This window comes from Sus scrofa, chromosome 15, assembly GCF_054392235.1.
Source record: "Sus scrofa isolate SSC_HxYL_T2T_F1_AM1 chromosome 15, Sscrofa_HxYL_maternal_Yorkshire_Landrace_v2.0, whole genome shotgun sequence".
NCBI classification, from domain to species: domain Eukaryota; kingdom Metazoa; phylum Chordata; class Mammalia; order Artiodactyla; family Suidae; genus Sus; species Sus scrofa.
The window spans coordinates 125872412-125885089 of NC_139397.1; the positions used below are offsets into that span (position 1 = coordinate 125872412).

Below are 12678 nucleotides of genomic sequence, written 5' to 3' on the forward strand. Positions count from 1 at the left end.
TGTAGAGTTTATTTTGTGTGAAGTGCTTAGAAGAGTAACTGCGATATGATAAAGCGTTAATAAATGCTATCTATCAGTATTACTGCTGTTACCATCATTTTCTTGCTTGCGTAGGGTAGTGTAGCAGGTAATAATTCTAAATAATTTAATCAAACTGAAAAATTTAAGTAATAATGACTATAGAGAGCTGTTTTGAAAAGAGTGCCAAACGAAAACAAAAACGAAACAAAAAACCCCAAATACCTCACTTAAATCTTGATAAAATAAGCAGAGAGTGAACTTTGGGTGATTATTTTGCAGGTGTATGTCGATGTGTGATGTGTAATTTAGACCTTGCTACTTTCAAAAATCACATGAAATTATTTATATGCATATTCATATTAAAACAATAAAAACAGACATAGGAATGAACACTTTCAGACTTAGAAATAAAAGCCATCTCTTTCTAGTGTTTTAGAGCTGGCCAGTTATTAATAATCTATAAGTTTTAAAAGCAAACCCAGTTTTCACCTTTGCACTCAAATGAAAGCTAATGGTGACAAGTCTCAAATCTTCATTGTCAAGAGGAGGTGAAGAAATGATTCTGTTTCCTCTATGGGTGGGAGTCATTCCTTCCCAATTGTATCAGATGCTGGGAGATCTTCCACTCAATGTCTGGCATCTTGATGATTATGCCTCTAAGAAAAAGAAAGGAAAATATTTTGTCTCAAACGAAGATGTTTATGCACACACAAAAAAACTGTTAAACAACAAAAAAAGCTGTTAACACTTTTTTTTTTTTCTCTGCATCTGTACCCAAGGCATCTGGAGGTTCCCCAGCCAGGGATTGAACCCGTGCCACAGCAGCAACTCAAAGTGCTGCAGTGACAACACGGGATCATTAACCCGCTATGCCACAGAACTTCTTAATCGTCTTTTTAAAATGCCTAGATCCTGTCTACTGAAAAAAAATGCACAATGTAGGAGTTGTGAAATTCAGTTTTATTTGGGGCAAAATGACGACTATAGATTTGCAGACAGTATTTTAGATGGCCCTGAGAAACTACTCCAAAGAGGTAGGGGGAAAGGTCCGTGATAGCTATGATTTTACTGAAGGAGGAAGGTGCAGGCAATCAGATTTTGGTAGAGGCTTCTGTCGCTCAGGAGAGTAGATGTCACTATTAATGATTTTGGAGGAGAAACAAGAATTGAACTCAAAATCTTCTCCTGAAACTCTCTGCAGACCTGTTCTGCTAGTTTTTCCCTAGAGCACAGACTGTCTCATTCCTGATCACTACCGTGAACTCCTTTGAGCGGGTGTGAAAGTCAGCAACTGCAGAGGGCTCCTGATTTCGTCTTTATGGAGGTAGATGGCAAGGGCCTGTTTTTAATTGGTAACCTCAAACCCCAAACCATCCAAAAAATATTTGACCCAGAGATGCCTGCCGGAGTAGAATCTCTCTCTCCCTAACACCCACACACCCACTCACCCACTCACCCATGCTCACACCCACACCCACACTCACACCCAGTGGTTAGGAGAAAGGCAATCAGGGACATTTAGAGAGTTGTAAGGACTGTTGAGCATACAGCTAGGGAGAGAGTACGCCTGGCATAGGAAACCTTTAACCATCCTGTCCAAGTATGTGGTGGCTGGTGGTCCGCCCCTGCCTGGACAGGAGCGAACTTTCGGATACTCCCCCAGGACCCGGGTGCTCCTGGAGACAGGGCGTTGGAACCTGGGAACGAGTGGAGAAAGGCAGAGACGGTGCGAGTGATGGGTGGCGGCAGCAACGCCCTGTACCTGTTGTCCCCTAGTCCCCTGGGCTGCGGGACAGAGTGACTCAGAGATGAAACGCGAGCACCTCCCCTCTCCTGCAGCCGCGCGGGGCGCGCACGGATCCACGTGGCGCAGAGACCGCGAGTCAAGGCCGGAAGTAGGGACCAAGGCTCCAGCCTCCGCGCGGCAAGACCAAACCCCAAGCGCAAGGGGCACCGGCTGTCCGGCCTCCCGGCATCCCCGGAGGGTGGTCTAGGGCCGACCCTGAGCTCCTCTCCTCAAGTTTGCCTCGCACCGGCCAAGTTACGAGTGTGGAGCTTGCCCCAGGCTCCAGGAAGAGTGTTCCGGCTCCTTGCTGGTCCGAGTATGGCCCGGTCGGGGGCCTCACTTCACCTCTGGGGGTGGGTGCTGCTCGGTGGCTGCCTCCTCGCGGGAGCCCAGGTAAGAGCCCGTTCCCCGCGGCACCTGCTTCCTGGAGCCTGCAGCCGGGGACCTTGGACTCAGGGCGACCCAGACCAAGTCGCGGACGGGCGCTGAAGCTAATATATCCACGCACTAACACACAGAGACAGACACACAGAAGTGCACTCAGCAAGGTTTCACAGGCATTTAGGGGAGCTGCACACTGAATGATGTCCTGGAGTGGGCACTATTCCGACCAGCCTTCTGGCATCTGCAAGAGGGTATTTACAAACTACGGGGATCAGGAGGGTGAGGCTGGGAGGTGAAGAACTTTTCTTGCTCTTAAACTCCTTGATCCTGGTTTAATTAATCCAGACTATTTTTGTCTGCTGGCAATTTACTGTCACTTTTGTGAACTTAAATGCCTAGGATTGTTTGAGGCCACTGTCTGAAAGAATAACTGGCTTTCCCTGATGCAGAATCACTATCATTAAAACGAGGGGACTAGATAGAAAAAATATGTAACTTGCTAAAGCTGAGTTAATGTTTAGAATTTAGTGGAGGTTGTCATTTTTCATACTGTTAATATCGTTTAGAGATTTTCTGGGTGGGTGATATTTCACAGTTGTACCTCTCTAATGTGAAAGTCACAGTTCATTCTCACCTTTATTTTTTTTTTTTTTGCGTCAAATGTAGGATTTACACTCAGTGTTTCAGATGAGCTAGAAAGAGAGGTGTGTTTGTGTTGAGTGTAATGCGGTTTGAGCACTTACTTTGAATCAACGTTAATTCTCTCTTCTGTTCGGAAGGGGGCGCACTTTGACCGTCAAATAAAGCCCTAAGGTGGTTTTTGTTAAGTTTTTTTTTTGTTTTTTGTTTTTTTTTTGTTTTTTTTAATTCTTTCCCTGTGAGAAAACGAAGGCATTCATTTATGTACTGATACTGTCTAAACTTAATACTATGTTCTTGGCTTTCAGATGGCCAGGTTAAATTTCAGTTATTCTAAAATTGCATTTTTTTTTCTTTTAAACTACATAGCTACATATGTTAAATGAAATGTGTGCCCTGCTAAATACTGGGCTTTATCTAATATGACGAGGCTATTTCCTGTAAACGTAATTGTTAAAGAAACAAACGATGTTTGTTATACATTGTTAATTAAAATTGTCAAGGAATGCTCAAAAGTAGGATATGCTCAAACCTAAAAAATTTCACCAAAGTAACAGAAGGAATATCAATGAATGGAAAACCCTAAGAATCTGGTGACGGTTATGGAGCTCTGGTGATTTCTAATGTATTTCCTGCATTTCTGTCTCATAAGATATTTGGATAATGTGCTGGAAAACACCACTTCCTTGTATAAGGGGCAAATGAACTCTAACCATTTATTTATTCAGTGTCCTAAATTACTTTTTCTAAGGAAATGGACAGACATTGTTTAGTACAGCATAGAAAAAATCATTATGGTATTATGAGCAGAATATTTCGTTTTAGCTTTCAAGAAGATAATCAGGACATTAAACACGTTTTCTATCATTTAAAACCGAGGTTTCTCAACATTTGGGGCCATATAATCCGTTGTCGTGGGGGCTGTCTCGTACATTGTAGAACATTTAGCAGCCTCCCTGTCCTCTTCCCACTAGACGCCAGTAGCAGCCTCCCCCCACCGCCCCCCCGCCTGGTTGTGACAACCACAATATCTCTGGGTGTTGCCAGTTGTCCCTTGGGAGGCAGAAGTGCCTCAGGTTGAGACCCTGTGTTAAATTGATTTCCTTTTGTGTTTGTAGATTAAGAACTGTGTAAAAGAACAGTTGGTGATAATATATTACATTTTGGCACTTTAAACAAAATCTGAAGCTTACATTAACGTGATTTAAGTTGACACCTTCTTTGATCTACCGTTTTTTTTTTTTCATTCCCAGCTAGGACATATATTAAAAAAACAATATATTGATAGAACAGCAAAGGAAACTCATCGAAGCAGAGTTAGCTTGTGTAGAATAAATGTTTACTATCTGACAAACATTGAATCACTTCACAAAATAGATGGCATAAGCGTGTGCTTGTCAATTGTTTTAAATAACTCTGGGTTTTCGGTTGGTAAAGATGCTGCCTTTGCCTCAGTGTACAGTTTAGAAGCCATGAGTTCATGCATGAGGTGTCCTTGCAGAGCCCAGCAATGCATTTCCTAAAATCAGATTTTCACATGGTAATGAGGACAACTATATAAATATGTGTAGTTTTTCTTTACTGTCAGTGGATCCTCCTGGAAACAGGCTGAGATGGAAGTAGAGGCACAGTAGGTTTATTGGAGCGCAATGCCTGAGAAAGATAATAGGATGAGTGAGGAAGCAGGGTTGGACAGAGAGCCTCAGCCTGGGATGCAAATCTGACAAGTCTTGGTCAACCCCACAGAGAGCTGTGGGGCAAGGTTGCCCATCCCAGGAGTCGCATGTGATAAATAGCCAGGTCCTAGTACTCCTGCTGTGGTCAGTCATTGGCTGGAGTTGTTTATGTGATTACTGACTTGGATCCAAAGTTCAGACAGATGCTTGAAAGCACTGCAGCTGGAGGCTATCAGCCAATTGCATTCCTTTCGGACAGATGGCTGGTTCTTTCTAGAAGGACTGCCTCAGTGATGCACCTCCATGGCTGTTGCCTCCCTTACAAAATTCTCAAGGAACAGCATTGGTCAGCAATGGGCTGACCACAGGTGATGCAGTCACCATCTCCAGGCTGCAGGGCTGCAGATCAGTGTGGCCATCAGACAACTAGCGCTAGGAATGAGTTCGAATCCATCACCACAGCTGGAAAAAATTCCCACGAGCTCCTAACACAAGGAGTGAAAGTACCTTAGTTTCATAGGGTGCCAGGTGTGAGTAGGTACCAACGTGGGGCTGGTTTTGTTTTCCAGTTCTTACTCGTTTTTAAGTGGAATCCCACCACTGCCGTGGACATTCTGGTGCAGGGGAAGGAGCAGTGGCTTGGGAAACTGGAAAGCTGTATTCGAATCCCTCCTCTGTTAACATGCAAGCTCCTTGGGCATGAAACTTGATCTCTCTATTCTTCAGGTCTGCAGTGAGGAGGATGGGCTTTACTGAGCTTCCACTGTGAAGATTCAGGGCATCCTGGAAAGTCTGAAATCTCTTCCTGTGTGGGAAGACTGTGATGATCAGTGAATGACATTATTTACTTGCCACATACCAAATACGGTGCCAGGCGCTTTAATCTATTATTACCTCATTTAATTCTCCCAGTGACTTTATAAGCCAGGGCAAGTATAATTGTTCACACTTTATAAATGAAAAAAATGTGACTAAGAGACGTTAGGTGATACTCCCATTCCAGCGAACAAGTAGAGTAGCCACGATTCACTCTAGGGCTTCTGCTCTGGAACCCACCCCTCAGATTGGTGCCCTCCTCATGGAAATCAGTCAGGCACTGCTTAGCTAGATTATGTAAACACACCCTCTCTTTCTTGGCAATGTCCATTCCTGGGTATATTTCCCAAGGAATTTCTCACACAAGTCCATAATGGTTATGGCACTAATTCTGTGGTGTTAGAGAGTTGGGGACAGTCTGGGTTTTCAGTGGAGTATTAAAATGAGGTCTTTCAAACAGGCTAAGATAGGGCAGAGAAACAGTGAGATATAATACCATTTATAAACATTAAGATAAATGCACCTAAAACAGCAATATATGCTGTATAACTATATTCAGATAACATGTTATATGTATTTCATATAAATGGTTGCATATGGGAAAGTTGAGAAGTAGGAATGGGATATAGAGATAAAAGGAGATAGGTAATAAGTAGTTAAAAAAAAACCCCTATTCTCTGTGTCTCAGTCTTGTGTGCTAACTGGGAATCATGGTGATGATGAAATTACCAACAAGTCCTTAGTGGTAGACTTAAAATGAAGACATAACTGGGTCACAGGCAGCTTCTCCAAGATGGTAAGCCAGGGGCATACCTTTAGCAAAATCAAACTGGAACTTGACTGCTAATTATCTCTATATTGTGCTTATTTCCATAAGCACTGTTTTTGTCAACGGTCCGATGGTTGGTTTATTCTTCTTTCCTGTTGACAACCAGGACTTTTTCTATGAGTCTTCTAGTTATAGGGAGGCCTTGCATCCCTGAGGAGTGGCCTTCTTGTTGGCCGCACTAATTCTGGCGGGTAATTCTTCAGCCCCAGGAACCTCAAAGCAGCAAGCTGGCCAGACCCAGATGTGGCTTTTTCTTGGTAGTGTACGAAGAGTAGGTCTCATTTCCTCAGAGCTTCCTCAATTCTTTGTGAATATAAGTAGAACATTTTCAACTACCCATGCATTCCATTTATTTTCCTGTCTTGAGCATCAACTGGTTTTGTCATCTGCTAGAATCCATCTCCTTTCTTTCTCCCCTGTTTAGTTTTTACGTTTCTTTAACTATTTGAACAGCCATGTGACTTTAGGCAACTTATTTCTCCTGTTGAAACTCCATTTCCCCCATTCTAAAATGGGGACAATGATGGCATTTGTCTCATAGAGTGTGAGAGTATTACATTTAAAAACATACCAACAAAAGCCTTAAGATATATGATAATGAAAATGGCTTTTTCTTATATTTGTAAATAGTTTTTTTTTAGTGGAATGATTATAAGGTTGATATTATTTCTTTTCTTTTTTTTTTTTTGCTATTTCTTGGGCCGCTCCCGCGGCATATGGAGGTTCCCAGGCTAGGGGTCTGATCGGAGCTGTAGCCACTGGCCTATGCCAGAGCCACAGCAACGCGGGATCTGAGCCGCGTCTGCAACCTACACCACAGCTCACGGCAACGCCGGATCGTTAACCCTCTGAGCAAGGGCAGGGACCGAACCCGCAACGTCATGGTTCCTAGTCGGATTCGTTAACCACTGCGCCACGACGGGAACTCCTGATATTATTTCTAAAAACGACTGGGGGCCTGAAGGCTTTTAAAAGGGGTATGAGTGAGTGTGTGTGTGTGTGTGTGTGTGTGTGTGTGAATTCTGCAAGGCCATTCCTTCTATTCCTTATGGTTTCTCCTTCATAACACAAATCCATTCTGATAGCAGCTGGACATTTTACACATAGTGCTGACAGATGTTATAGTTTGACATTTATTAATGTGAGTGATTAGTTAATATCTATCTCCTCCTTTGAAGAAGTCATTCTGAAGACAGTGTAGCTAATCAGAATGGTGTGTTCTGATAATCACTGTGTGTCCTTGTAGAAAGGGAGATGGAAGGAAGCAGATGGATTCCAGAGATAGAAGGTACATCAACTGAAGGAAGAGTGGGTTGGGGCAGGTCTCATCGATGACTTAGATTTTAAGATAAGCTGAGTTGGTGGATCCTGTGAGATATTTAGCAGATGGTTGGATATTGGATTATGGAGCTTAAGAAAAGCTCTGGATTTGGTATCATCACTTTTTAAATAGAGAGTACTTGAAGCCATGTGTATGAATGATATTCTTAGTGAGAGTGTCGTGGAATTATTAACTGGTTAGAAAAAGGGTAGGTAGATTGATTTTCTATAAGAGTACCCCTAAATTGTAAATTCACAGGGGGAAGGGGCTAATAAGCAATTTGGAACCCCCTCTGACAACTAACACAGGACCTTTGGGTGGTAAGTAAGTTCTCCAGAAGTGTTTGACTAAGGTAATTCATATTTCTTCCATTCTAAGAAAACCCATTCTCTTTGTTTTTTTTTAAATTACCTATCACAAGAATTATTTTTAATTACTTAATAGATTTTTATTACATGTATAGGTGTACAACAATCATCACAACCAAATTTTACAGCATTTCCATCCCAAACCCTCAGTGCATTCCCCTCACCCCCCGCCAACCTGTCTCATCTGGAAACCATAAGTTTTTCAAAGTCTGTGAGTCAGTATCTGTTCTGCAAAGAAGTTCATTGTGTCCTTTTTTTAGATTCCACAAGTCAGCGGTAGCATTTGATGTTGGTATCTCATTGTCTGACTGACTTAACTTAGCGTGATAATTTCAAGGTCCATCCATGTTGCTGTAAATGCTGTTATTTCTTTCCTTTTAAAGGCTGAGTAATGTTCCATTGTGTATATGTACCACATTTTCTTTATCCACTTCTCTGTCAATTTAGGTTGTTTCCATGTCTTGACTGAGAAAACCCATCCTCTGGTTCCACTTGGAACACAAGCCTCTAGTTGTTTACTCCCGTTTTAATTTTTAAAATGTCATTCTATTTTATGATGCAGAGGTGGCTGACCTGGGTACAAAAGATGCAGGGGGAGCCTACATCTAGTCACCAAAGATGGGGAGAAGAGAGCTGCTGATAAAGAATGTCTCAACGAGAGACCTGGGGATTTTCAGAGCACTTCTGTCTTAGTAACTGCTCGTTAGCAGGCTAAATGTTAAGCTTACCAGTTAGTCCATTGGCTGATAGAATTTTATAGACTCTCAAAGAAAGGAAATCATAGCTTTCTGGAGGAAGTGGGAACTATTCAGAATGGTCAAGATTATGGATTTCGTGATCAGAAGTAAATTTGAAATCTGTTTCTTATTCTTATGCTGCTACTTATCTCAGAAACTCAGTTTCTTCAATTTTTTTTTTTTTTTTTTTGGTGTGCGTATTGCATGAAAACCTGAAGAGAGATATTTAGTTTAGTGCCTGTCACGGGGTTTGCTCACTCTGTGAGCTATCAATATTGTCATCAGCATTATCACTACCATATTTTCTGTTACGTTTTAAATTGGTTATTGCTCATATAGAGAATCTCTGTTATTTTTATTTATTGATTCATATGTACAAAATTTATTCCTGAATAGTAACAATTTTTTCCAATATCGGCGTGTTATTTCTTTTTATCTTTTGTTTTATCATATTACGTTAGCTAGAAATTCCATATAACATTGAATGGTAATAGTAACTATTGTGGGCGTCTTCTCTTGCTTATTATTTCAATGGGACGCTTCTCAAGATTTATCATAAAAAATAAAGATTTATCATTAGGTATGATATTTTCTTTAGATTTTTAATAAAAGTAACGTCATTGCCAATTTTAAGTTGTTAAATGTAAGGCTAACATAGAAGTTTTGAATGACAACATATATAATTTATAAATATATATGTTGTTAGAAATTGTAACCACAATTTATTTATTTATTTTAAAATTTTATTGGCGTACAGTTGACTTACAATGTTGTATTCATTTCAGGTGTGCAGCAAAGTGAATCAGTTATATGTATGTATCTCCATTCTTTTTTCCCATATAGGTTATTGCCAACCATTGAACATACTTTCCTGTGATATACAGTAGGTTCTTGTTAATCATCTTTTTTATACTGTAGTGTGTATATGTTTTTCCTACCCTCTCAGTTCCTCCCTCCCCTTAATAGTTTCACATTATAGGAACCCTAAGATTGGTTTTGAAACATGAGTTTGTTTCTATTTTATAAATAAGTTCTTTTGTATCATTTTTATTAGAGTCTACATATAAGTGCTTGCACATGATATCTGTCTTTGACTTACTTCACACTGTGTAATAATCTCTAAAATCTATCTGTGTTGCTGCAAATGGCATTATTTAATTCTTTTTTATGGCTGAATAATATTCCTTCGTGTATATGTACCACATTTTCTTTATCCATTCCTCTGTTGATGGACATTTAGGTTGCTTCCATGTCTTGGCTATTGTAAACAGTGCTGCAGTGAATCTTGAGGTGTATGTGTCTTTTTATAGTTTTTATTTTAAAGTCACAGATGATACATTATTTCTTTAAAGAATGTCAGATTAATTGTGCTGAGCTCCTGGCACAGATATTGAACTACTTGAGGGCAGAAACTACTTCTTAATCATTTTTCTACAGTGACTGGTACCCAGTAGATGCTCATTAAATATTGGTGTTTGCATGATTATAGGTAGAAGGGCTATTATATACTGCTGCTTGAATTAGCAACTAAGTCAAATACTCATAAATAAGATACAGATTGATAAGTTAAATGTTGTTTAATACTATCTTGCCATATATTTATGTGAGATGATTGGGCAGACTTATATGTGTAATTAAGGTAATTAAACAGCTTCTCTTTTATGAAAGCACTTACACCAAATTGCAAACTGGCTGAAATTTCCTAAATGAGAATAGTTTATACTGCTTATCACATTCTTTACTTACGTAATCAGGTTAGCTCTCTTTTCTATAATAAAAAGTTTTTCCAGTTATTTATTTTTAAATACATTTTTTTCCCTGACAGCAGCAATTGTATTTAACAATGCATTTAAGCCAATTTTGTGGGCACGAGATGTGCTTAAGTTTGAATGTTTTTTCTACTTACATCACAAGAAAATCTGCCTTCAGGAAGGTACTCATGCATATAATGAGTACCAGGATGGAACGTCTCTCAACATATATTCTGGCATCTTCTATCTTAGATGAATAAAGTCTATAAGACACACTTTGGTAGTTATATAAATAAAACTGAAGCACAATTTCATGTTGATTAATTGAGCTTGGAGATATCTAAAAACTGGAAGAAATCTTGAGTAGATATGTGGGGTTTTCTTGCAGCCTCATAAATGCCTTTCCAAATCAATCCAAAAGACATAGCGTACTTCTGTTTCCCACCGAGTGGTAATTATATATTAGAAACAACACCTTGTTTGGATCTGTTGCATTTCTTAACGCTCATGGTAATAGCGTAGTCTGAGTGCCATATTGTACCTCCAGACCTACCTCCCAGGCAAGATCCATGGCCTGGATTTCTTTTCTGTCTACATTTTGTCATAGAGTCTTGTCCTTGGAGGGACTCCACGAATACTGTTAAAATAGGGATGTTCAACACTCTTGACTGCTAAACCAGCACAACCAGAGTAGAATGAGTGGATGACTGCCTGAAGGCTTCTCTGTGAATTTAAGGAGGTGCCCCCCTCGCAACCCCCCAATAAAAATTCTCTTTCCTTAGGTCTTTTTCTTTCTTTTCTTTTTATGGCTGCATGTGCTGCATATGGAAGTTTCTGGGCTAGGGGTAGAATTGGAGCTGGAGCTGGGGCCTATGCCACAGCCACAGCCACACCAGATCCCAGCTGCATTTGTGACCTACACTGCAGCTTGCAGCAATGCCAGATCCTTAACCTATTGAATGAGGCCAGGGATTGAATCCCCATCCTTATGGAGACTACCTTGGGTCTTTAATAACCTTCCGGCCCACAATGAGAACTCCTCCCTAGGTCTTCTCCTTTCTAATTTGATAAAATTGCATTGGACCACTAAGTATTATGTTTATCATGTAGGCTCTGAAACTGATTAATAGAGGGCTCTGTCCTCCAAGGAGCTTTTACTCTTGAGCAGGAGACAAGGTTGCCAGTAATACAAAAAGTTGCTCTTTGCCTCTCCTCTTGAGTTCTACCTCCCCTCCCTGCAGGATCTGTTCCTTTTCCTTCTTCCTTCCCTTTCTTTCTTTCTTTCTTTCTTTCTTTCTTTCTTTCTTTCTTTCTTTCTTTCTTTCTTTCTTTCTCTCTCTCTCTCTCTCTCTCTCTCTCTCTCTCTCTTTCTTCTTTCTTTCTCTCTCTCTCTCTCTCTCTCTCTCTTTCTTTCTTTTTGGCTGCACCCATGGCATATGGAAGTTCCCGGGCTAGGGGTCCAATTGGAACTACAGTTACCAGACTGCACCACAGCCACCATAAAGTGGGATCTGGATCTGAGCAACACCGGATCCTTAACCCACTGAGTGGGGCCAGGGATCAAACCTGTAGTATCCTCATGGATACTAGTCAGGTTCCTTACCAGTGAACCACAATGGGAACTCCCATTTTTCCTTCTCTTTATTGTAGCCAAATGTTTCTGATTTCAGCATTTTGTTTCTTCCTTTTTCTTTACTAAGTTTAGTTTGGTTGAATATATTTAGAATGTGATAAATGTATAGGCTTAGTGATGATAGTGGTAATAATAAACATTTATACAGTGTTCATTATATAAAGGCACTTAATTAGGCTTTGTCCATGCATTACTTTTTTTTTTAATCCTCACAACAATCTTATGATGTTGCCTCTCCAACATCAATTCTATTTTTCACCAATTTTGTGGCAAACAAGGACTTGTAGTAGAGTAAGGATACCCTGTGGGGAAAATAAATGCAAAATTGAAAATCCCTGCTCTTGTGAATTTTACATTCTCTCACTCTCCTGAAGCCTGATCTACCTGTGGATTCAGATGCATGTGCCAAGAAATTTCCTTATGCTGTCTAGTTACACATAAGGTTTGTGCTTTAATTATATAGATATGGGAAACAAAGAAACACATTACCTCTTGAACATCTTATTAAAGTTTCAGCTATATGAGCTGAGTAAATTCTAGAGATTGGCTGTTGAACACTATGTTTGGCAATACAGTATTGTGCACCTCAAATTTGTTACAAGGGTAGATCTCATGTTAATTATTCTTTATATAACTCCCCTCCCCAAACTCGGAGTTCCTGTTGTGGCTCAGTGGTAACAGACCCAACTAGTATACAAGAGGATGCAGGTTCCATCC

At 40.3% G+C, this 12678-nt stretch overlaps 1 protein-coding gene across 1 annotated transcript in view; it reads left to right on the forward strand.

Moving 5' to 3' along the window:
- The first annotated feature begins 1892 nt into the window (after positions 1 to 1892).
- PTH2R (parathyroid hormone 2 receptor) overlaps positions 1893 to 12678 on the forward strand; it is an 89652-nt gene continuing 78866 nt past the window's right edge. The window contains exon 1 of the mRNA XM_005672143.4: positions 1893 to 2200. Coding sequence (XP_005672200.3) covers positions 2126 to 2200 — 75 coding nt within the window. The 5' untranslated portion in view covers positions 1893 to 2125. The remainder of the gene's footprint in view (positions 2201 to 12678) is intronic.